Source organism: Carcharodon carcharias, chromosome 20 (genome assembly GCF_017639515.1).
Source record: "Carcharodon carcharias isolate sCarCar2 chromosome 20, sCarCar2.pri, whole genome shotgun sequence".
In the NCBI taxonomy this organism is placed as follows: Eukaryota; Metazoa; Chordata; class Chondrichthyes; order Lamniformes; family Lamnidae; genus Carcharodon; species Carcharodon carcharias.
The window spans coordinates 112,971,973-112,997,786 of NC_054486.1; the positions used below are offsets into that span (position 1 = coordinate 112,971,973).

General features: G+C 44.8%; 1 protein-coding gene across 6 annotated transcripts in view; it reads left to right on the forward strand.

Moving 5' to 3' along the window:
• Positions 1 to 25,078, forward strand: part of pomt2 (protein-O-mannosyltransferase 2) — a 117,800-nt gene extending 92,722 nt beyond the window's left edge. For all 6 annotated transcript variants that reach the window (XM_041214578.1, XM_041214579.1, XM_041214580.1 and 3 more), the window contains 5 exons: positions 3,022 to 3,081; positions 7,332 to 7,437; positions 10,669 to 10,809; positions 16,642 to 16,753; positions 24,609 to 25,078. In XM_041214578.1, coding sequence (XP_041070512.1) covers positions 3,022 to 3,081; positions 7,332 to 7,437; positions 10,669 to 10,809; positions 16,642 to 16,753; positions 24,609 to 24,714 — 525 coding nt within the window. In that variant the 3' untranslated portion in view covers positions 24,715 to 25,078. The remainder of the gene's footprint in view (positions 1 to 3,021; positions 3,082 to 7,331; positions 7,438 to 10,668; positions 10,810 to 16,641; positions 16,754 to 24,608) is intronic.
• Positions 25,079 to 25,814: the final 736 nt, after the last annotated feature.

Below are 25,814 nucleotides of genomic sequence, written 5' to 3' on the forward strand. Positions count from 1 at the left end.
ATGAAGAAACACCTGAAGGCACTGGATACAGCAAAAGCTGTTTGGCCCTGACAACATTCTGGCTGTAAGACTGAAGACTTTTGCTCCAGACTAGCCGTGCCCCAGCCAATATGTTCCAGTACAGCTGCAACACTGGCATCTTTCCATGTGGAAAATTGCCCCATTATATCCTGTCTACAAAAAGGACAAATCCAATACAGCCAATTACTACCCCATCAGTCTGCTCTCAATCATCAGTGAAGTGATGGCAGGTGTCGTTGACAGTGCTATCAAGTGACACCTACTCAACGATAACCTGCTCATTGATGCTTAGTTTGTATCCCACCAGGGCCACTCAGCTGCATTACAGCCTTGGTCCAAATTTTTTTTAATCCTCATTTGCTCTTGAGAAGGTGGTGGTGAGCTGCCTTCTTGAACTACTGCAGTCCATGTGGTGTAGGTACACCCACAGTGCTGTTAGGGACGAAGATCCAGGACTTTGACCCTGCGACAGTGAAGAAACAGCAATATATTTCCAAGTCAGGATGGTGAGTGACTTGGAGGGGAACTTCTAGGTGGTGGTGTTTCCATCTATCTGCTGCCCTTGTCCTTCTAGATGGTAGTGGTCGGGAGTGACGAAGGAGCCTTGGTGAATTCCTGCAGTGCATCTTGCAGAGGGTACACACTGTTGCTACTGTGCATTGGTGGTGGAGGGAGTGAACGTTTGTGGATGTGGTGCCAATCAAGCAGGCTACTTTGTCCTGGATGGTGTCAAGCTACTTGAGTGTTGTGGGGGCTGCACTCATCCAGGCAAGTGGAGAGTATTCCATTGCACTCCTGACTTGTGCCTTGCAAATGATGGACAGGCTTTGGGGAGTCAGGAGGTGGATTACTTGTCGCACAATTCCTAGCCTCTGATCTGCTCATGTGGCCACAGTATTAATATGGCTAGTCCAGTTCAGTTTCTGGCCAATGTTAACTCCCCTCCCAGGTTGTTGATAGTGGGAGATTCAGTGATGGAAATGAACGTCATGGGGCAATGGTTGGATTCTCTCCTGTTGGAGATGGTCATTGCCTGGCACTTGTGTGGAACAAATGTTACTTGCCACTTGTCAGCCCAAGCCTGGATATTGTCCAGGTCTTGCTGCATTTGGACATGGACTGCTTCAGTATCTGAGGAGTCATGAAAGGTCCTGAACATTGTGCAATCATCAGCGAACATCCCCACTTCTGACCTTATGTTGGAAGGAAGCTGATGATGATGATGAAGCAGCTGAAAATGGTTGGGCCGAGGACACTACCCTGAGGAACTCCTGCAGTGATGTCCTGGAGCTGAGATGACTGACCTCCAACAACCACAGCCATCTTCCTTTGTGCTAGGTATGACTCCAACCAGCAGAGAGTTTTTCCCCTGATTCTCAGACTCCAGTTTTGCTAGGGCACCCTGATGCTGCACTCCGTCAAACGCTGCCTTGATGTCAGGGAGTCACTCTGATTTCACCTCAGGTGTTCAGCTCTTTTGTCCATGTTTGAACCAAAGCTGTAATGAGGACAAGTATGGACAAATGAGCTGAATTCCAGAGGTGAGTTGAGGGCAACTGCCCTTGACGTCAAGGCTGCATTTGACCAGGTGTAACATCAGGGAGTAAAACTGAAGTCAGTTGGAATCAGGGGGAAGACTCTCCACTGGCTGAAGCCATACTGAGCAAAAGGAAAATGATTGTGGTGGTTGGAGAATAATCATCTTACCGTTAGGACGTTGCAGGAGTTCCTCAGGGCAGTGTCCTAGGCCCAACCATCTTCAGCTGCTTCAACAATGACCTTCCCTCCATGCGGTCAGAAGTGGAAGTGTTCATTAATAATTAAAGTGATCAGTCCCATTTACTACAACTCAGATGCTGAAGCAGTCCAGTGCCAGTGCAGCAAGAACTGGACAACATTCGGGCTTGGAGCCATAAGTGGCAAGTAGCATTCTTGTTAGGCAATGATCACCTCCAACAAGAGAGAATCATAACTATCTCCATTTGACATCCTATTGCATTATCATCGCTGAACCTGGGGGTTATCATTGATCAGGAACTGAACTGGACCAGCCATATAAATACTGCTACATGAACAGATTAGAGACTGGCAGTTCTATGGCATATAACTGACCACCTGACTCCCCAAAGCCTGTCCACTGTCTACAAGGCACAAGTCAGGAGTGTGATGGAATACTCTCTACTTGCCTGGATGAGTACAGCTCCGACACCACCCAGGACAAGCAGCCCGCTTGATTGGCACCCCATTCACCAACATTCACTCCATCCACCGCCGATGCACAGTGGCAGCAATGTATACCATCTGCAAGTTTCACTGCAACAACGCGCCAAGCCTCACAAATAGCACCTTCCAAATCCACAATCTCTACCACCCAGAGGGACAAGGGCAGCAGATAGATGGGGGGACACCACAAATTCCCCTCCAGGTGACGCAACATCCACATTTGTACTTATATTGCCATCCTTTACCATTGCAGGGTCAAAATCCTGGACCCCTCTCCCTAACAGCACTGTGGGTGTTCCTACACCACATGGACTGCAGCGGTTCAAGAAGATGACTCACCACCACCTTCTCAAGGACAGTTAGGATGGTGAATAAATGCCGGGCTTTGCCAGCAATGCCCACATTCTGTGAACAAACAAAAACACTCAGCAAATCACTTTTGGGCTTCTCAGTACAGGAGAGGAAAAATGGGAAATTAAAGTTTGGAACTTGCACACAGTACTCCAGCTGATAGCTAACTAGATTCTCAAGGAGGTTCGACATCTCTGTCTCTAAAAGACCAGAAATTCAGTTTGCCTTTTCATGGCCTTGTTTACATGCGTAGCATCTTCTAATGGCCTGTTTTTCTTCACCTTGAAGGGCTCTATACTTCTACACAACTTGAACTGTAAATTGCCATTCCCTCCCTTAATTTCAAATTATATATCATATTTTTCTGAATTGAACAGCCTATGCAATGTAATTGTTGTCATAAAGCTTTGTATCTTGCTTTCACAGGGCCTTCGTTTCTCCGGGACAAATGAGACCGAATATCGAGTTTACTTATTGGGAAACCCTGTAAGTACTGGACAACAAACTAGGAAATAAAACATTGTCTAATTACTAGAAAACACACTGCAGAAAAGGCCTGTGTTGAAGGTTAGAAACATAGAAACTAGGAGCAGGAGTAGGCCTGCTCCGCCATTCATTATGATCATGGCTGATCATCCAACTCGATGGCCTGCTCCCACTTTCTCCCCATATCCTTTGATCCCTTTCACCCCAAGAGCTATATTTAACTCCTTCTTGAAAACATACAATGTTTTGGCTTCAACTACTTTCTGTGGTAACGAGTTCCACCGGCTCACCGCTCTCTGGGTGAAGAAATTTCTCCTCATCTCAGTCCTAAATGGTCTACCCCATATCCTCAGACTGTGACCCCTGGTTCTGGAATCACCCACCATCGGGAACATCCTTCCTGCATCTACCCTGTCTAGTCCTGTTAGAATTTTATAGGTTTCTATAAGATCCCCCCCTCATTCTTCTGAACTCCAGCGAATATAATCCTAATCGCCTCAATCTCTCCTCATATGTCAGTCCCGCCATCCCAGGAATCAGTCTGGTAAACCTTCGCTGCACTCCCTCTACATCCTTCCTCAGATAAGGAGACCAAAACTGCACACAATATTCCAGATGTGGTCTCACCAAGGCCCTGTACAATTGCAGCAAGACATCCCTGTTCCTGTACTCGAATCCTCTGGCTATGAAGACCAACATACCATTTGCCTTCTTCACCGCCTGCTGCACCTGCATGCTTACCTTCAGCGACTGGTGTACAAGGACACCCAGGTCTCGTTGCACATTCCCCTCTCTCAATTTATCGCCATTCAGATAATAATCTGGTAGCAAAAACAGGAAGGCAAAGTGGATAACCTCACACTTATCCACATTATACTGCATCTGCCATGCATTTGCCCACTCACTCAGCTTGTCCAAATCACACTGAAGCATTTCTGCATCCTCCTCACAGCTCACCCTCCCACCCAGCTTTGTGTCATCTGCAAATCTGGAGATATTACATTTAATTCCCTCATCTAAATCATTAATATATATTGTGAATAACTGGGGTCCCAGCACCGATCCCTGCGGTACCCCACTAGTCACTGCCTGCCATTCGGAAAAAGACCCGTTTGTTCCTACTCTTTGTTTCCTGTCTGCCAACCAGTTTTCTGGCCATCTCAATACACTACCCCCAATCCCAAGCACTTTAATTTTACACACCAATCTCTTATGTGGGACTTTGTCGAAAGCCTACTGAAAGTCCAAATAAACTACATCCACTGGCTCCCCCTCATCAACTCTACTAGTTACATCCTCGAAAAATTCCAGTAGATTTGTCAAGCATGATTTCCCTTTCATAAATCCATGCTGACTCTGTCCAATTCTGCCACTGTTTTCCAAGTGCTCAGCTATTAAATCTTTTATAATGGACTCTAGAATTTTCCCCACTACCGGTTAACCAGTTTACACAGGAATGCAGTATCAGGCTAACTGCTTAATCCTTTAATGGCCCTCCCAATAAACCAAGCACTGTTAGATAGCTATCCAGCAAGATATTGCTTTGCAGACTGTCAACTTTATAAAATAATACAGCAGAGAAGAAAGCCACCTGCCTGTGGCAGTTCTCTGGCAGCTATCCAATTAGTCCCACTTCCATGTCCTTTCCCCATAGCCCTGCAAATTGTTTCCACTTCAAATGTTAATCAAAGTCCCTATGGAAGTCACTGTTGAATCTAATACTGAATACTATTGAAACAGTGCATTCCAGATCACAGCAAATTGCTGTGCTTAAAACAATCTACTGTAGTTTCATGCCACCTGGTCCTTTTGCAAATTACTTAAATCTATGACCTCTAGTTACTGATCCTTATGCAACTGGAAGCAACAGCCTCTTATTTACTGCATCAAACCCTTCATGATTTTGAACACTTCCATTAGATTTCCTCTTGGCCTTCTGTGCTCTAAGGAGAGCAATGCTAGTTTCTTCTATCTCTATGTAGCTGAAGTACCTCTTCCCTGATATTCTAGTGAATCATCATTGCACCCTCTTCAAGGCCTCATCATCCTTCCTTAAGTGTGGTGTCCAGGATTGAACAGAATATTGCAGCTGGGACCTAACAAGTGATTTATAATGATTTACTGTAGCTTCCTTGCTTTTATACTCTGCATCTCTAATGATATAGGCAATGATCCCATATGTTTTTTTAGCAGCCTTCTCAATTAGTGTGGATGCTGGAAATCTGAAAGAAAATTGGGAAATGTTAGAATTACTCAGCCAGTCCAGCAACATCTGTTGAGAGAGAAACAGTTAACGTTTCAGGGCCTATGATCTTTCATCAGAATTGAGATCAGTTAGAGATGGAAAAGGTTTTGAGCAAATGATGCAGGGGTGGTGCTGTGAGTGACATTTTTTTGTTTCTTTACTTGTCCCATTGCCACTCACTTTGACCTTGCACCATGAAACCTTTTGTAATTTAATCTCTCCTGTCCTCTACCCTATCACAGACCTTCCCTTTTGATCTTCTTTCCACCCTCCTTTCAGTTGCTGAAAACCTACTCCATTTCTAGCTGTTCCATGATGTAATGAAAGGTTACAGACTGCTTTCTCCAGATATGCTGTCAGGCCTGCTGAGTATTTCCAGCATTTTCTGTTTGTATTATTCCGTTATTATTAAGCAATACTTCTGCCTCCTTGCGTAGATCTCTGTTTGGCCTACCCCTCCTTTTTGTATTTTTATTATTTAAATGCATTTAGAAGACCTTTGGATTCCCTTTTGTATCAGCTGCCAGTCTCTTCTCATACCCTCCTTTGCTTTTCTTTCCTTTTCACTCCCCCTCTGAACATCATATTCAGTGTGGTTCTCACTTATATTATCTACCTGGTATCCATCGTACACACCCTTTTTTTCTATTTATTTTGTTCTCTATTTCTTTGGTCATCAGGGAGTTCTGGCTTTGCTTGCCGTACCTTTCTGCTCATGAAAATGTATCTTCACTGCACCAGAACCACCTCCTTTTAAAAGGCACCCCTGAAGATGGTTGGTTTGGGGAGCTGCTGCAGTGATGCCCTGGTGCTGTGGTTGGTCTTTAATGACTGACTATTTTTCCTTTGTGTCAGGCATGCCCCCCAGATAGAGGTTTCCCTTGGACTCCATTTGATCTCCTCTCAAGGCTCCCTGGTATCGACTTTGGTCAGATGCTGTGCTGAAGTTTTTTTGTGTTCTTTCATGGGATTTGAACATTCTTGTAGCTCATCCCTAACTGCCTTGAGAGAAGTTGGTGGTGAGCGCCTTCTTGAACTGCTGCAGTCCACGTGGTGTAGGTACAGCCACAGTGCTGTTAGGGCGGGAGTTCCAGGATTTTGACTCTGCGGCAGTGAACGAATGGCGATATAGTTCCAAATCGGGATGGTGTGAGGGGAGCTTGCAAATGTGGTGTTCACATGCATCTGCTGCCTTGCCCTTCTAGTTGTTAGAAGTTGTGGATTTGGAAGGTGCTGTTGAAGGAGCCTTGGTGCACATTTCTGCCACTGCATGGTGGAGGAGGGAGGGTATGTTTCAAGTGGTGGTGAAACAACATGCTTTGTCCTGGATGGTGTCAAGCTTCTTGAGTGTTGTTGGGTTGCACTCATCCAGACAAGTGGAAAGTACTCCATCGCACTCCTGACTCCTTGTAGATGATGAACAGGCTTTCGGGAATCAGGAGGTCAGTTACTCATCGCAGAATTCCCAGCCTCCGACCTGCTCTTGTAGCCACAGTATTTATGGCGAGTCCAGTTCAGTTTCTGGTCAATGGTAACTCCCAGGATGTTGATAGTGGGGGATTCACTCCCAGGATGTTGATATTGGGGGATTCACTCCCAGGATGTTGATAGTGGGGGATTTAGTGATGGTAATGCCATTGAATGTCAAAAGGTGATGGTTAGATTCTCTCTTGTTGGAGATGGTCATTTCCTGCTGCGTGTGCGGCGCAAATGTTATTTTTAAGGTGGATACAGCTTGAGATGCTGTCTCCCATATCCAAGATCCATAGTCTGCTGCAGACCCTTTGGAGTGCAGAGAGCCTAAGCATTCCCACAGCCATATCCCTGAGGATGTGGTGCCGTTATCGAGTTACTTTGATGCTCTTTGATGATGTAATGTCAGTCTCTGGAAGTATCCCTGATCTGTCACATCGTTGGTGAATGTTTCAAGATGCTGCTCCGATTCAGTCAAATTTAAGGAATTCTTTGCGTTTGCATTGTACTAACTATGCTGTCACCTGTTTAGGTAATTTGGTGGCTGAATCTGTCCAGCCTCATTCTCTACATTATTGTCTTCAGCATCACAGCCATCTACTTGCAGCGAGGATATCGGCCAGCTCAACATGTCAGAGGTCAGTAAACCAATAAACTGCTGTTTTATTACATTGTATTCCAGGGCCATTTCAGTGTAGAGAGGGGGTGGGGGGGAGTGATGTTGAGGATGCTCCCTGGGCACAGGGAGGGTGGCTCCTGGGGAGGGCAAGGCGATGATGCAGAGGTCATGGAAAAGGATCAGTGAGCAGCCACCAGATTGATACCTACCACCATTTTTATATAGCATCTTTCAAAGTGAAAAATGTCCCATGGCGCTTCACAGGACCATGATAAAGCAAAGTGACACTCAACCATATAAAGATATTAGGTTCGATGACAAAAAGCTTGGTCCTAGGAATACATTTTAAGGAGAGTCTTAAAAGGAAAATGAGGTAAAGCGGTGGAGAGAGAAATTTCCAGAGCCAATGCCACGGGAGACTCGTCCATCACTGGTGGAACATTTAGAATTGGGGATGCACAAGAGGCCAAACCTAAAGGAGGGCAGATATCCAGGAGATTATAGACATAGTTTGGTGGGTGGTGGTGGGGGGGGGGTGGTGGTCATGGAGGGATTTGTAAACAAGGGTGACAATTTTAAAATTGAGATGTTGCTTCTCTGGGAGACAAGTCAGTGAGTGCAATAGGGTGACAGGGGAACTGAACTTGGTATAAGGACGCAGGCAACAAAGTTTTGGATAACGTCAAGTATAAGGAGGAGAGATCAGCCGGGGTGCATTGGAATAGTTCGGATCTAGAGTTAACAACAGCATTAATTGAAGGTTTCAGCAGCAGATGAGCTGAGGCAGGGATGAAGTCAGGTGATGTTATGGAATCGAAATAGGTGGTCTTAGCAGTGGCATGAATATGAGGTCGGAAGCTCACCTTGATTAGATAGGAGACCAAGGCTTTGAACAAACCAACTTAATTTCAGACTGTTGCAAGGGGAGGATGGAGTTGGTAACCAAGGAATGGACTTGAGCGGGGACTGAAAACAATATTGCCAATATCTAATTGGAGGAAATTTCTGCTTGTTCAGTACTGGATGTCAGGTAAGCAGTCTGATAATTTAGCAACTGTGGTGGAGTTGAGGGATGTGGTGGTAAAGTAGAGCTGGGTGTTACCAGCATGCATGAAAACTAACAATGTGCTATAGGATAATGTTGCCAAGGGGCTACATGTAGATGAGGAATAGGAGGGGTGCCTAGAATAGATCCTTAGGGACACCAAAGGTGCAGGAAGAGAAACCGTTGCAAGTGAAACTCTGACTAGAATTAGGAGGCTTATCTTATGAAGCAAGGTCGAATGGAGTTTAGAAGAATGAGAGGGGACTTTATTGAAACATTAAAAGATCCTGAGGGGACTGGATAGGGTGGATACCAGGAAGATATTTCCTCTTGTGGGGGAAACTAGAACTTGGGGACATAGTTTAAGAATAAGAGGTCTCCCTTTTAAGATGGAGATAAGGAGAATTTTTTTTCTGGGGGCCATTATAGTGTGGAATTCTCTGCCCCACAAAGTAGTGAAGGTTGGGTCTATAAATTTATTCAAGACTGAATTAGATTTTTGTTAGATAAGAGGGTCCAGGGTTATGGGGAGCAAACAAAGTGGAGTTGAGACCTCAACCAGATCAGCCATGATCATATTGAATGGTGGAGCAGGCTCGAAGGGCTGAATGGCCTCCTCCTGCTCCTGTGTTCCTATGTAAGAATGGAACCTGGTGAGAGCAGTCCCACATAGCTGGACAACAGTGAAGAGATGATGGAGGTGGATGGTGTGGTCAACCGTGTCAAAGGCTACAAATTGGTTGAGGAGAGATAGTACACCGTTGTCATAGTTGCATGGGATGTCACTTATGACTTTGATACAAGCTGTTTCAGTGCTGTGGCCGGGGTGTAAACCTGATTGGAGAAATTCAAACATCAATTCCCAGGAAAGATGGGAGCAGATTCGGAAAGAGGCAGCACCTTTGAAGACTCGGGAGAGGAAAGGGAGGTTGGAGATAGGGCAATAGTTTGCAAAGCAGGTACTGGCAAGGATTTTTTTTCCCTGAAAAGAGGGGTGATAACAGATTTGAAGGGGAAAGAGACAACATCTGAGGAGAGGGAACTGTTAACAAATTGGTTAACATGGGGGACCAGGCAGGGGAAGTTGGGTGGTCAGCAGTAGGAATAGAGTCAAGGGAAAAGGACCTAGATCTCGTGATCAAAATGAGCTCACAGGGCAAAAGCGGAGATGGTGGAGCAGCTGATCTGTATGATCTCTATCTTGGTGGCAAAGAAGTCTATGACCTCCTTGCGCTTGCATTATAACTTAAGAGCCCTTAATACTCTCCATTGCTTTCAAAACATGTTTTTTTTTTGTTTTTTGAGAATGTAGACTTTGGGGAAATTTGTTGGAAGGGACCAGACGATCTCTGTATGGATGGGTTATTTGTGGTAGATCAGTTTGGACATGCATATAAGCTGCATAAGGATAGAACAGGGACTGCAGCGGTTCAAGTAGGCAGCTCGCCACCACCTTCTCAAGGGCAACTAGGGATGGGTAATAAATACTGGCCCAGCCAGCGAAGCCCACATCCTGTGAATGAATAAAAACAAAACTAGGTTAGATGCCTGGGTTTTCATTGACCTCTGGAACAAGTTGTTAGCTAGCATGTTGAATAAGTTTTCAGTGCTCAGAGGGGTATTGGTTAAGTTCCTGGCCATGATATAAATTACTGCGTGTCAAAAGCAGGTGGAAGATATATTGGATTATTTGATCTCCTGCAATCTGCTTTATTTGCCTTTCGTGGATTGGAGAGGAAATTCCTAGAGTTCTTTTTCCCCAAATGTGGCTGTTTTTTGCCTGTCAGGCACTGGTTAGTGGGAGTAGGGGGTTTGTGATGCTTAATTGTAACTTGGCACAGGCTCACTTTTTTGCCTTATTTGCTGTTCATAGCTAGCCAGTCATGACTTAAATAATTCTGGATCCTGATTATTATAACTAGGCTATAAGATCTTAAGTTTACTCCCTCAACTTCTTCACCTCTCTCCCCTCTCCGCCTATAATACCTATCTGTTTGGTCTGTCCTGATTTCTCTTTCCATGGCTTGGTGTCAGATTTTTGATACTGTTCTTGTGAAGCACCATGGGACATTTTTATACATTGCAGGCCCTATATGAATGCGAGTTGTTGTTATTTGGGGTGGGGAGCTGAACTTATCATGTGTTTGCTCAACACTCTTTAAAGGTAAAGCAGTGCATTAATGCTGATTTTTTTTTTTGATTCAGAGCGTGCTTGTATTATTCTGAGAGGAGCCAGGCAGATACTGCTGGGGTGGTTGCTCCATTATTTACCATTCTACCTGATGGGCCGAATCCTCTATTATCATCATTACTTCCCCGCCATGCTCTTCAGCTGCATGTTGACAGGTGTGTAACCATCTCTCTAACATTTTACTGGTTTAACCGGGAGATTTCAAGGATCTTCAGAACAGCAAATTAAAATACACCATATGCATGTTGGACGTAGTTCCCTTCATTTAAACACCTAGCATTCTGGCGCGCACACACTATTTTTATACTCCCCTGAATTTCTGCTATCTTCCTAGCTCATCACTGCTTTAGTTTCCAGCTGTTCGTAATCGCATTACACCTGGATGGAGCAATTACCCTCATCTGGAACCCTGGGCCCTGACAATATTCTGGCAATAGTACTGAAGACTTGTGCTCCAGAACTTGCCGCGTCCCTAGCCAACCTGTTCCAGTACAGCTACAACACTGGCACCTAGCTGGCTTTGTGTAAAATTGTCCAGGTATGTCCTGTACACAAAAAGCAGGACAAATTCAACCTGGCCAATTACTGCCCCATCATCGGTAATGTAATGGAAGGGGTCATCAACAGTGCTATCAAGCGGCACTTGCTTAGCAATAACCTGTTTATCTGGTGCCAGTTTGGGTTCCGCCAGGGCCACTCAGCTCCTGACCTCATTACAGCCTTGGATCAAACGTGGACAAAAGAGGTGAACTCCTGAGGTGAGGTGAGAGTGACTGCCCTTGACATCAAGGCTGCATTTGAGTGTGGCATCAAGGAGCCCTAGCAAAACTGGAGTCAGTGGGAATCGGGGGGGAAAACTCTGCTGTCTGGAGTCATACCCAGCACAAAGGAAGATGGTTGTGGCTATTGGAGGTCAGTCATCTCAGCTCCAGGACATCACTGCAGGAGTTCCTCAGGGTAGTGTCCTCGGCCCAACCATCTTCAGCTGTTTCATCAATGACCTTCATTTCATTATAAGGTCAGAAGTGGGATGTTCACTGATGATTGCACAATGTTCAGCACCATTCGCAACTCCTCAGGTACTGAAGCAGCCCATGTCCAAATGCAGCAAGTCCTGGGCAATATCCAGGCTTGGGCTGACAAGTGGCAAGTAACATTCGCACTGCACAAGTGTCAGGCAATGACCATCCCCAACAAGAGAGAATGTAACCATCGCTCCTTGATGTTCAATGGCATTACCATCACTGAATCCCCCACTATCAACAACCTGGAGGTTACCATTGACCAGAAACTGAACTGGACTAACCACATAAATACTGTGGCTGCAAGAGCAGGTCAGAGGCTGGGAATCATGTGACAAGCAACTCACCTCCTGACTCCCCAAAGCTTGTTCCCCATCTACAAGGCACAAGTCAGGAGTGTGATGGAATGCTCCTCATTTGCCTGGATGAGTGCAGCTCACACAACACTGAAGAAGCTGGACACTGTCCAGGACAAAGCAGCCTGCTTGATTGACACCACATTCACAAACGTTCGCTCAGTCCACCACCGATGCACAGTAGCAGCAGTGTGTGTACCATCTACAAGATGCACTGCAGGAATTCATGAAGGCTGCTTAGACAGCACCTTCCAAACCCATGACCACTACCACCTAGAAGGGCAAGGGCAGCAGATAGATGGGCACACCACCATCTGGAGGTTCCCATCCAAGTAACTCACCACCCTGACTTGGAAATATATCGCCGTTCCTTCAGTGTCGCTGGGTCAAAATCCTGGAACTCCCTCCCTAACAGCACTGTGGGTGTACCTACACCACATGGGTTGTAGCGATTCAAGAAGGCAGCTCACCACCACCTTCTCAAGGGCAACTAGGGATGGGCAATAAATGCTGGCCCAGCCAGCGAAACCCAAATCTTGTGAGTGAATTTTTTTTAAAGATGGATCTCCTGCAGATCTTTGAACATCACCTCGGTTCATGATTCTACAGGTTTTGGTTGGGACCAACAGGATCATAGATAAAATCAACCAGCCCCTGGTTTCACTTCAGTAACTTTTATAAGCCATGTATTGAGTGGTTGGATCTTTTCTGCAAGCACAGCTAAAGCAATAACTCATAAACTATGCCCCACTCTCCCTTATAATCGGGTGTTAGTTTATTAGAATTATACCAACCCAGACGGCATTAACTACAGCCTATCCCATTAAATTGTGATACATAATTGAGCATTCAGATTTGAAGGAATTTCTGTCTGCCAGTCAGGAAGGGGAGTGTCTGGGGAGGTCATGCTCACAGGTTGGCTGACACAAACTCATCTGGTACTGTGAATGTCTGTTTTGTTTGATGTGGGTATTAAATGAGTGCCTCCATGCAAAAGGTATCTAACTACCAATTTTGTTTCCCTCAATGAGTTTGAATGTGTTTGAAGTTGGCATTTAAGTCTTCGTGTAAAGTTCATATAGCAGGTATTGATGACATACCACAGAGCAGCAAGTTAATGTGCTGTCTCACTGTTCACCCTGTTTTGGGCACAGATTAAAACACTGGTGAACGCGAGGAAAACAGTGCACAAGACAAAAACAATGGAACTTCTGGTACCATTGAACTGTAGTGGTCATTTTGCTTCACACGGTTGGTCCCCGAGTTGTAACAGCAAACTGGTCAGTACCCTGTGCACCTCAGTTTATGTTTCTTGCTTCATGCCAGTCCAGCTCCCTCCAAGAATTATTGATGTTGTCAAACATTGACCTATGCCCTTGGACTGTCTATTCCAAACATTCCCTAATTTGTTCTTTCGGATCTGTCCATTCACTGTCCTCTAAATGCAATGCCTTGTCTATGTTTGGATCAAGACTATGATATGGCCCAAACTGAGCATATATATTATGGCCAATGATTTTTTTTTTAAGTGATATTAGTTGAGGGATAAATTATTCTGGTCAGGTGAATGGAGACAACATAGGAACAGGAGGAGGCCGTTCGGCCCGTCGCGCCCGCTCTGCCGTTCGGCCCGTCGCGCCCGCTCTGCCGTTCGGCCCGTCGCGCCCGCTCTGCCGTTCGGCCCGTCGCGCCCGCTCTGCCGTTCGGCCCGTCGCGCCCGCTCTGCCGTTCGGCCCGTCGCGCCCGCTCTGCCGTTCGGCCCGTCGCGCCCGCTCTGCCGTTCGGCCCGTCGCGCCCGCTCTGCCGTTCGGCCCGTCGCGCCCGCTCTGCCGTTCGGCCCGTCGCGCCCGCTCTGCCGTTCGGCCCGTCGCGCCCGCTCTGCCGTTCGGCCCGTCGCGCCCGCTCTGCCGTTCGGCCCGTCGCGCCCGCTCTGCCGTTCGGCCCGTCGCGCCCGCTCTGCCGTTCGGCCCGTCGCGCCCGCTCTGCCGCCGTTCAATACGATCATGGCTGTTCGAACACTTCAATGCCTTTTACCCACAGTATCCCCATAACCCTTTACATTATTGTTAATCAGAAACCTATCAATCTCTACCTCAAACATACTCAATGACTGAGCTTCCACAGCCCTCTGGGACAGAGAATTCCAAAGATTCACAACCCTCTGAGTAAAGAAATTTCCCCTCATCTTGGTCCTAAGTGGCTTATTTTGAAATTGTGTCCCTTGGTTGTAGACTCCCCAGCCAGGAGAAACATCTTACCTGCATCTACCCTGTCTATTACTTTAAATATTTTCTAGGTTTCAATGAGATTACCTCTCACTCTTTGAAACTCTAGAGAATACAGGCCTAGTTTCCCCAATCTCTCTACGTACTCACTCACCTGCTGTTCAAATAATGCTGTGGAATCATTTGCATTCCCCTAAAGTTCTCGTGTCTTCCCCTATGTGGCTATGGGCCCCAATTATACCTGTCTCTTTATGGGGTATGTGGAACATTCCTTGTTCCTGTCCTACTCCGGCCCCCTCCCACAACTCTTTCTCCGCTACATCGATGATTACTTCGGTGTTGCTTCATGACAACTCATCCACAATTGTATGCAAAACTGGATACCAGTGCAGGTGCAAACATCCTTCCGCTTAGCACATTGAAATGTACATACTCAAAACACGGCAAGTGATAATGCAACCAATAACTGCCAAACTCACTGCGTACAGCAGCTTAGAGATACCGTCCATGGCATCAATTACACTCGAGTGTCACTCCAACAACTCATCCTGGATACCCCAGATATTTTATGGTGTCGACACCATAGGCGCAGTGACTGTAGGCCTACTGGCATGCAAGGACCTGTCCTTGGTCACCATTCATGGTATTATCAAGACAATGATGAGGACCACAGACCACAAGGAGCACCACTGGAAACTCGCTGCTTACACTGGAAGAAGACCACGTAACTCTGCAGTGCAGATCATGAGCTGACAGGCTACGCAATGCACTTGGATCCGACTAGATATACCCATTCTGAACTTGCAGACTTCATCATACTGTGGAATTGATGCGAATCACTGTTCGTCAGACAAGTATGTTTAAACTGCCCCAGTCATCACTCGATATTCCCAGGAGCGCAAGATTAGTTCATCTCTCCATGCTTGTCGATTTAAAGACGCCCATGACCGACATGCAGATAACAAATTACCCAACCTCAACGTAGGACAGAAATTACGAGTATAATACCCAACTGATGGCACATGGAATTCAGCAGAAATCGTCAGCATATTCCAGAACCAAGATTGTACCCAAGTATGAACACCAAATGGCATGGCAGTACGATGAGACCGATGCCAAATCAGAAAAATATTGCACCCAGCAACAGAGTAATTCTGTTGCGGACACAACATGGTCTATGACGCAACACAAACAGAGAACCTCTAAACTAGCATTCTGAATCTGTAAAGCAGCCTTCAGTCAAGGTCACCACAACTAAATCTAAGGATAAGCCACCTGCTGATACATTTCTGAGACTTCTGTATTTATTGTTTTGTATAATGGTGTATTCTGACACTCTTGTTTACTTTTGCATTTGTGTAAATAGTTTGATTCTTTTAAAGGTAGACCCCTAGTTTAGAAAAAATGGGGATGTAGTGGTATGATGGAGATGTACCTTTTTAAGAGGCGTATCTTGAACTGCTATCAATCACTACCACAGACAGGATATGATGTAGTAGTCCCATAACTCTGAACTCAGTTTGCAGCAGCAACAGTCAAGATCAGACATATGTACTTGGTCTGCCTGTTAACGTTGCGTGTGTGTATAGTCGTATTTTCTAATAAAGAACTGTCAAGGAAAAATACCAACAGCCACAGGTTACATCGAGAAATGGTACTTTTATTGAAGCAATAAAATGTACAATGGCCATTGGGAAAGATCATCTAGATCAGCTCGACGTTAGTGTTCAACAAGCAGAATTATACAGGACAATTATGTGACTCCAGCATATTTACACAGTGATCTTATTAACTTGCCCTCCTTTATTCTCCTATAATTATATGTAGGTTAGCTAATTGATTTTGCTTACCCATACAGTTTCTTGATCATCCCTTATCTCCTCTAACAATGTACTATTCATTCCATGAGACAACATCTGTTTGTGTTTATCGTGTCCTATATCCTTTTTATCTACTCTTTGCCTAGCCTTTGATCTCAGGTCATTTCACGTGTCAAGGCTTGTTCTTATTTTTCTCTTCTTGCTTCCCTTTATAATTTAACGCTTTAGGTGATTTTTCTTTCTCAGAACCCACATTATTGTTTTGCCAATTCCTGACACATGATAGGTACATTTATGTCGAAGAGAAGACAACACCATTTACATCTTTGTACTCATATAAATTACTTGTCCAGCACTTGCTGTTCCCTATGTTGTGCATTAAAACAATACCATCTTCTCAGCTTTGTTTTTTCCACTCTATTAACTGCAAGTCTATTTGAGGCAGATTCAACAACTATTATTCTTCAACTCCTTATTTAGTCATTTGGATGCCACATTTAATTTTTTTAATGAAATATATGAGTTCCCACCAAATGGTAACTTTTCTTTCCGTCCTATCTTCAGCAATCACTTGGCATGTCCTGCTGCAAAGTTTTGACCTGCTCTTAAGCTCTGAAGCAGCCCGGAGAGTTTACACTGCTGGAATAATGTTTCTTATCCTTGTCTGTGTACACAGGTGAGTGAGAATTTTGAGATCAGAAGTATGACTTTTTTATTCATTCACAGGATGTGGGTTTTGCTGGCTAGGCCAGTATTCATTGCCCATCCCTAGTTACCCTTGAGAAGGCGGTGCTGAGCCGCTGCAGTCCATGTGGTGTAGGTACATCCACAGTGCTGTTAGGGAGGGAGTTCCAGGATTTTGACCCAGTGACAGTAAATGGTTAGCCAGGATAGTGAGTGACTTGGAGAGGAGCTTCCAGTTGGTGGTGGTGTCCTTGTCCTTCTTGATGGTAATAGTCCTGGGTTTGGAAGGTGCTGTCCAAGGAGCCTTGGTGAGTTCCTGCAGTGCATCTTGTAGATGATACACGCTGCTGCTACTGTGCGTTGGTGGTGGAGGGAGTGAATGTTTGTGGATGTGGTGCCAATCAAGCAGGCTGCTTTGTCCTGGACGGTGTCGAGCTTCTTGAGTGTTGTAGGAGCTGCACTCATCCAGGCAGGTGGGGAGTATTCCATCACACTCCTGAGTTGTGCCTTGTAGATGGTGGACAGGCTTTGGGGAGTCAGGAGGTGAGTTACTCACTGCAGGATTCCCAGCCTCTGACCTGCTCTTGTAGCCACAGTTTTTATATGGCTAGTCCAGTTCAATTTCTGGTCAATGGTAACCCCCAGGATATTGTTAGTGGGGGTTCAGTGATGGTGATGCCATTGAATGTCATGGGATGATGGTTAGATTCTCTCTTGTTGGAGATGGCCATTCCCTGGCACTTGTGTGGCGCAAATGCTACACCTCGAATTCTGCTATTTTAAAACAATTTTTGTTCAGCCATCTCACAATTGTTTTAGCTTCACAAGCGCAGCTGCAATATTGCTGTCGGCATTGTTTAGAAAAAATGTTGCCAAATATTTCTTTATTGTCTCTGCCATTCCTTCATCTTCCAGTAATCCAATCCTTCATCTCCAGCGATCCTACCCTCTGACTATTTGTACTCTTTTGTTGAGAAAAGCCTTTACTATTTCCTTTGTACGTTATCTGAAAGTTTTGTTTGTCCTATTACCTTTTAGACATTCAAATCTCCCTATTCGCCTTCCCATGTTGAAGTGGGAGACCATCTAAAGATCAGAGGGAGACAGATTCACAGACAGGGAGCCATTGAGTTACTAGAACTATCTACCGGATACTTGATGTTGGACCAATATGAGATGGTCAATGACCATGACTCAGAAGTGTGGTCCTGAACAGTGTTGTGGTACTGTGGAGCAACAGAGTATCCGCGATGACGGGGATGGGAGGGGGAACGAGTTGGGGTGGCTGGGGACTGGTGAAACACAGCCGAGCCAAGAATTGGAAATGTCATTGTGGGGAATTCTGTAGTCAGGAAGTAGTAGTATCTTATTATAATCACGACTGGAGCTCCAGTCGTGCTCCTGGGAGAAAGCCATCGCTGTATCATTGGAGTGAGGGAAAGGAGCCGAAAGTCAGGATTGAAGAGAGTTTGAGTGAATGGACAAAGCATTCAAAAGAAACTGTAGGAAGGATGCAAAGCATTAGAAAGGATGCAGAAAAGATTCACTGGAATGGTTCCAGCAATGTGGATAGATTGGAGAAGCTAGGGTTGTTCTTTTGGCTGTCTACCAATATTTATTACAAGCCCACCGACTCCCACAGCTACCTTGACTATGCCTCCTCACATCCTGCTTCTTGTAAGGACTCTTGCATTCTCTCAGTCCCTTCGCCTCCGTTGCATCTGTTCTGATGTGGTTGACAGGGCCCTCAACCATGTCCAACCCTTCTCCCGCATCCATCCCCCTCCCCCACCCCCGTCAGCATTCCATAAGGACCGTTCCTCTGGGACACCCTGGACCACTCCTCCATCACCCCCAACATCGCATCCCCCTCCCACGGCACCTTCCCATGCAATCGCAGAAGGTGCAACACTTGCCCCTTCACTTCCTCTCTCCTCACCGTCCAAGGGCTCAAACACTCCTTTCAGGTGAAGCAGCATTTCACTTGCACCTCCTCCAATTTGGTCTACTGCATTCGCTGCTCCCAATGTGGTCTTCTCTACATTGGGGAGACCAAACGCAGACTGGGTGACCGCTTTGCGGAACATCTTCAGTCTGTCCATAAGCAATACCCAGACCTCCCTGTCGCTTGCCATTTCAACACTCCACCCTGCTCTCTTGCCCACATGTTCATCCTTGGCTTGCTGCATTGTTCCAGTGAAGCTCAACACAAACTGGAGGAACAACACCTCATCTTCCGACTAGGCACTTTACAACCTTCCGGACTGAATATTGAATTCAACAACTTCAGACCATGAACTCTCTCCTCTATCTTTACCCCTTTTTTTAAATCCTTTTTCAGATTTATTATTATTTATTTATATATTTTTAATGCTTTTCCCCAAACCACAACCCCCCCCACCCCTCTGTCACTTGTTCCATGTTGTTCTTTCAGAGTGCTGACCCTTGTTCTGCGATTAATACATTCTGCTTTCTTACCTTTAGCCTTCATCACCACCATTAACACTCCTTCCTTTGTCTTGTGTTCATGACATCTTTGTCAATCTCTCCTTTGTCCCCACCTATCACTGTCCTTCTATCCAGCTTCACCTGCTCCTCCCCATTTAAACAGTATAAATTATATCACTTTTCTACTTCTCTTTAGCTCGGAAGAAGGCTCATAATGGATTTGAAACGTTAACTCTGTTTCTGTCTCCACAGATGCTGCCAGATCTGCTGAGTTTTTCCAGCATTTTCTGTTTTTGAGATTAAGAGGTAATTTGACAGAGATGTTAAAATGAGGGCACTGGACAGATAGGGAGAAACTGTTCCTGTTGACGAAAGGATCAAGAAGCATAGGGCACTGATTTAAGGTGATTCGCAAAAGAAGCATTGGAGACGTGAAGTGAGTTGCAGCTCCCCATCACATCCTGGTTGGGAGTGATGAAGCAGGTTTAATGTCCTGTCCGCTTAAAAAGAGTTTTTGTTACGGAATACTCAGAACTGGATATAAAATCATACAAACATAAGAAATAGGAGCAGGAGCAGGAAATTCAACCCCTCAAGCTTGCCCCGCCATTCAGTAAGGTCATGGCTGATCTGCCCCAGGCCTCAAATCCTCTTTTGTGCCAGTTACTCATAGCCCTCAGCTCCCTGATATTTCAAAAATCTATCTACCTCCTCTTTAAATACGTTCAGTGATCTAGCCTCCACAACTCTGGGATGGAGAATTCCAGTCATTCACTACCTCCTGGGAGGAGAAATTCCTTCGCATCTCAGTTTTAAATGAGTGTCCCCCTTATTTTGTAACCATGTCCCCTAGTTCGAGATTCCCCCCACTAGTGGAAACATCATCTCAACATCTACCCTGTCAAGCCCCCTCAGAATCTTGTACGTTTCAATAAGATCACCCCTCGTTCTTATAAACTCTTAATGAATAAAAGCCTAACCCGTGTAGCAGTTCTTGCTAAGTAAGTCCCTTCGTAACAGGAATCAGCCTAGTGAATCTCTTTGAACTGCCTCCAATGCCATAGTCATAGAGGTCTACAGCACAGAAAAAGGCCCTTTGGCCCATCGAGTCTGCTCCGGTCAGACAAGTACCTAATTATTCTAATCCTATTTTCCAGCACTAGGCCCATAGCCTTGTATACCATGGCATTGCAAGTGCACATCCAAATACTACTTAAATGTTATGAGACTTTCTGCCTCTACCACCCTTTCAGGCTGTGAGTTTCAGATTCACACCACCCTCTGGGTGAAAGCATTCTTCCTCACATCCCTGCCAAACCTCGTGCCCCTTACCTTAAACCCATGCCCCCTGGTTATTGTTCCTTCCACCAAGTGGAAAAGTTTCTTCCTGTCTACAGTATCTATGCCCCTCATAATTTTATACACCTCAATCATGTGCCCCTTCAACCTCCCCTGCTCCAGGGAAAATAACCCCAGTCTATCCAATCTCTCCTCAAATCCTTTCTTAAGTACGGGGACCAAAACTGTACTCAGTATTCCAGGTGCAGCCTCACTAACACCCTGTACAGTTGTAACAAGTCTTCCCTATTTTTAAACTCCAACCCCCTAGCAATACAGGCCAAAATCCCATTTGCTGCCTTAATTCCTTGCTGCACCTGCATGCTAACCTTTTGTGTTTCATGCACAAGAACACCCAGATCCCTCTGTGCTGCACTTTTTTGGAGTCTCTCTCCATTTAAATAATAGTCTGCCTTTTGATTCTTCCTACCAAGTGCAGGACCTCATACTTTCCTACATTAAACTCCATCTGCTAAGTTTTTGCCCTCTCACTCAACCTGTCTATATCCCCTTGCAGATTCCTTATGTCCTCATCACATGCTCGCCCATCTATTTTTGTATCATCAGCAAATTTGGATACATTATACTTTGCCCGCTCCTCCAGGTCATTAATGTAGATAGTAAATAATTGAGGCCCTAAGACTGATCTTTGTGGCACCCCACTAGTTACATCTTTCCAATCTGAAAAAGACCCATTAATTCCAATAAAAGCAAAATACTGCTGATGCTGGAAATCTGAAACAAAAAGAAAATGCTGGAAAAACTCAGCAAGTCTAACAGCATCTGTGGAAAGAAAGACAGAGTTAACCTTTCGAGTCCATATGACTCGTCTTTGAGCTCTGCTAAGTTTTTCTAGCATTTCCCATTCATTCCAACTCTGTTTTCTGTGTATTAACCAATCCTCAATCCATGCTAATGTATTACCCCCAATACCGTGAGCTCTTATCTTGTGCAATAACCTTTTATGTGGCACCTTATGGAAATCCAAATACACTACATCTACCGGTTGCCCTTTATCAACTCTGCTTGTCTTATCCTCAAAGAACTCTAGTAAATTTGTCAAATATGATTTCTCTTTCACAAAACCATGTTGGCTCTGTTCGATTGAGTTAAGCCTTTCTAAATGTCCTATTTCTTCCTTAATAATGGACTCCAGCATTTTCCCAACAAGAGATATTAGGCTGACTGGCCTATAATTTCCTGCTTTTTGTTTCACAGCTTTCTTGAACAGGTGTGTCACATTAGCAATTTTCCAATCCACTGGGACCCTCCTGGAATCTTGAGTCCTGGGATATTTCTACCAATGCCTCCACTTTCTCTGCAGCCACTTCCTTTAAAAACCCTTGCATGTAGGCCATCAGGTGCTGGCAACTTGTCTACCTTCAGTCCCATTAGTTTGTCAAATACTTTGTCCCTCGTGATAGAATTTGTTACAAGATCCTTCCTCCCATTAACTCCTTGCTTATCTGATATCTTTGGGATGTTTATAGTGTCCTCCACCATGGAGACAGATGCAAAATATTGGTTTAAGTTATTTGCCATTTCCCTATTCCCTGTTATCAATTCTTCAGGTGCATCCTCCAAGGGTCCCACGCTCACTTTAACCACTCTTTCTTTTCATATTCCAGCAGAAGCTTTTGCTGTTTTTATATTTCTTGCCAATTTACTTTCGTAATAAATTTTCTCCATCTTTATTAGTTTTTTAGTCATCCGCTGCTGGTTCCTAAAAAAAAAAAATCCCAATCCTCTGGTCCACCACTAGTTTTCGCTGCTTTGTGTGCCTTCGTTTTTGATGGGATACTTTCCTTGAACACCTTTTGTTAACCATGAGTGGTTCATCCTTCTCATCGGGCCCTTCGCTTTGACAAGGATAAATTTTTGCTGAGCATTATGAAATATCTGCTTAAATGTCCGTCACTGCTCATCCACTGACCTTCCCCTTAGTATATTTTCCCAGCCCACTTTAGACAACTCTTTCTTCATACTTCTAATTGTGCTTATCTAAGTTGAGGGCACTGGTTTGAGACCCGAGTTGCTCACCCTCAAACTGAATCAGCGTAAGATACAGATTTCCTCGTTGTGAAGCACAGAAAAGTAGTTTCAATGGAAGATGTTTGGACTGGATTTGACTCTGGGTGCCCCAAATTGAGACTAACTGAGTCACTCAATCTCAGGCATTGCATTCCGTCAATGCCTGGCAATTTGTGGTTTTGAAACTCCCATTTGCTTTTCTATGTTCCAAGTAACCTCCTTTTTGCCAAGTAGAACCCCAAAATATAAATAAAGATAATGTTCTTCCTCCTGGTCGATGGATTCTCTTGCAAATGGAAATTTGTGGTATTCCACAGGGCTCGGTGTTGGGACCCTTGCTGTTTGTGTTATATATTAACGATTTGGACGTGAACGTGGGGGGCATGATTGGGAAATTTGCAGATGACACAAAGACTGGCCGAGTAGCGGATAGTGTAGAGGATAGTCATAATCTCCAAAACAATATAGATGGGTTGGTGGAGTGGGTGGTAAAGTGGCAGATGGATTTTAACATAGAGAAGTGTAAAGTCATACATTTAGGGAGGTCAAACAGTTACAGCGATTACAAAATAAATGGGAATATACTAAGAGGGGTAGATGAAGTGAGAGATCTTGGCGTACAAGTACCCAGGTCCCTAAAGGCAGCAGTTCAAGTAGACAAGGTTGTAAAGAAGGCATATGGAATGCTCTCCTTCATTGGCAGAGGTGTAGAATATAAAAGTAAGGATATAATGTTGGAATTGTATAAAACACTGGTGAGGCCACAACTGGAGTATTGTGTGCAGTTCTGGTCATCACATTACAGGAAGGATGTAATAGCTGTGGAGAGAGTGCAGAGGAGGTTTACAAGAATGTTGCCAGAGTTAGAAAAGTGTAGCTACGAGGAGAGATTGGATAGGTTTGGGTTTATTTTCCTTAGAACAAAGAAGGCTGAGAGGTGACTTGATTGAGGCGTACAAAATTATGAGGGGAATAGATAGAGTGGACAGGATAAAATTGTTTCCCTTGATGGAGAATTCTAGAACCAAGGGACATAGATTCAAGATAAGTGGCAGAAGGTGTAGGGGGCACATGAAGAACTTTTTTTATGCAGAGGGTAGTGGGTGTCTGGAATTTGCTGCCCAAGTTGGTGTTAGAGGCAGAAACTCTAAACTCTTTTAAAAAGTACCTGGATCTGCACCTTAAGTGCTGTAAGCTGCAGGGCTATGGGCCGGGTACAGGAAGGTGGGATTCGAAGGGGCACCTGGGTGTCCTTGGGCTGGCATGGACAAGATGGGCTGAATGGCCTTCTGTGCTGTAACTTTTCTATGGTTCCTCTTCCATTAACACCACACCACATTCCCTCTCTCCTGATTGGAGTATTGGTTAGTAATTCCCTGATCAGTCTGTCCAGATTAGGAATTGCTGTGTAACTTTAGGAAGGATATGAACCCCCTTGAGACGGTGTTGAAGAGATTTATGAGAATGATTCCGGGGCTAAGGGATTTTAGTTACAGGGTTAGGTTGGAGAAGCTGGGGTCGTTCTTGGAGCAAAGGAGATTCAGTAGAGATTTGAGAAGTGTCCAAAAAATAAAATGTTTAGATTCTTTAAAAGGTTGTTCCTGTTAACTGATGGTACAAGGACTTAAGGTTTTTTGGCAAGAGCTAGAGGGAAATGTGAGGAAAAACATTATGCAGAGAGTGATAGTGACCTAGAATTCTCTATTTACAAGGGTGGTGGAAGCAGACATGATAAATAATTTCAAGTGGAAATTGGATGGGCACATAAGGAAAACAACTATACAGGGCCACGAAGATAGAACGGGGAATGAAACTGACTGGATTTCCCTACAGAGAGCCAACACAGACTCTTTGGGCCACGTGGCCAACCTTTGTGCTATAATGACTGAGATCTTGGCTCACCTGGCCCCACCTAATCCTGCTGTGCATCCAGTGTTTCTTTTTAGCTACTGCAGAATCTAAACCCAGTGACAAGTTGTTCCTCCAAGTGTGGTTGAAATTACAGTGGAAATTATTTTTTTATATTTCAGTTTCTACTTGTTCCATCCCCTTTCCTATGGGATGATCGGTCCACTTGCTCAGGATCCTCACAGTCCAATGGCAGGATTGAGGTGGCTCGAATCCTGGGAATTTTAAACCTCACCAGAAGTCAGAGATGGGACACGGCAGCTGTTAATTGTCACTGGCATAAGGTTGGACTAAAGGTTTTGAATAGAGGACAGGACCACTGCCTTCGCCTTAAGCTTTTGATTCACTCTTTTGCCTTCAAATTGAGTGATGCACTTATTGTTGTCCCCTTGGAACTAATGTGTGTAATAGTCAGTTAATAAAGCACATGCTTTATTCTGAAGGTGTTTTCCTTTAACTTGCAGCTAGCCAGAAGCTGCTGTAGCTTTTGACATAGATGTTGAACTGCAACAATGGAGCTAAAGACTGAAGCGAATTTTTTTTGAAATGTTCTGTATATGTTGTATAATAAAGCTAACTTGAAACAGTGAAATATGTGCACTCCTAGAGCTGCAGGGAAACAATGGGGCTGCGGGGTTTGGGAATTATTCCTCCATTTTTGCCTGCTCTCAGGTGGCCTCCTGTTCCTAAAACCTATGCACATAAACGGCTGCTACCACAAACCACAAAAAAAGTTTTCAACTACAGGGTGCCCAATCTTTATATGGTAAATCTAGTAACATTTGTAAAAGTCATGTGATTCTACAGTAGGGGGACAGAACAACACTGAAGCTGCACACGTGCCAGGCAATGACTGTCTCCAAGAGAATTTAACCATCTCCCCTTGACATTTGGTAGCATTACCATCGACCAGAAACTTAACTGAACTAGCAATGTAACTATGTGACTACAAAAGCCGGTCAGAGGTTGGGAATTTGGTGGTGAGTAGCTCACCTCCTGACTCCCCAAAGCCTGTCTATCATCTACAAGGCTCAAGTCACGAACATGATGGGTGCTTGCCTGGGTGAGTGCAGCTCCACTGAAACTCGAGAAGCTCAACACCATCCAAGCCAAAGCAGTCTCCTTGATTGGAACCCCATCGACATTCATTCTCTCGAGCATAGACATACAGTGGCAACGTTGTGTATTATCTTCGAAACCTGTAATCTCTGCCTCCTTGAAAACAAGGGTGCCAAATACATTGGAACACCATCACTTGCAAGTTTCCCCTCCAAGCCACACACCAACCTGACTTGGAACAATATTGCTGTTCCTTTAGCATCACGGTC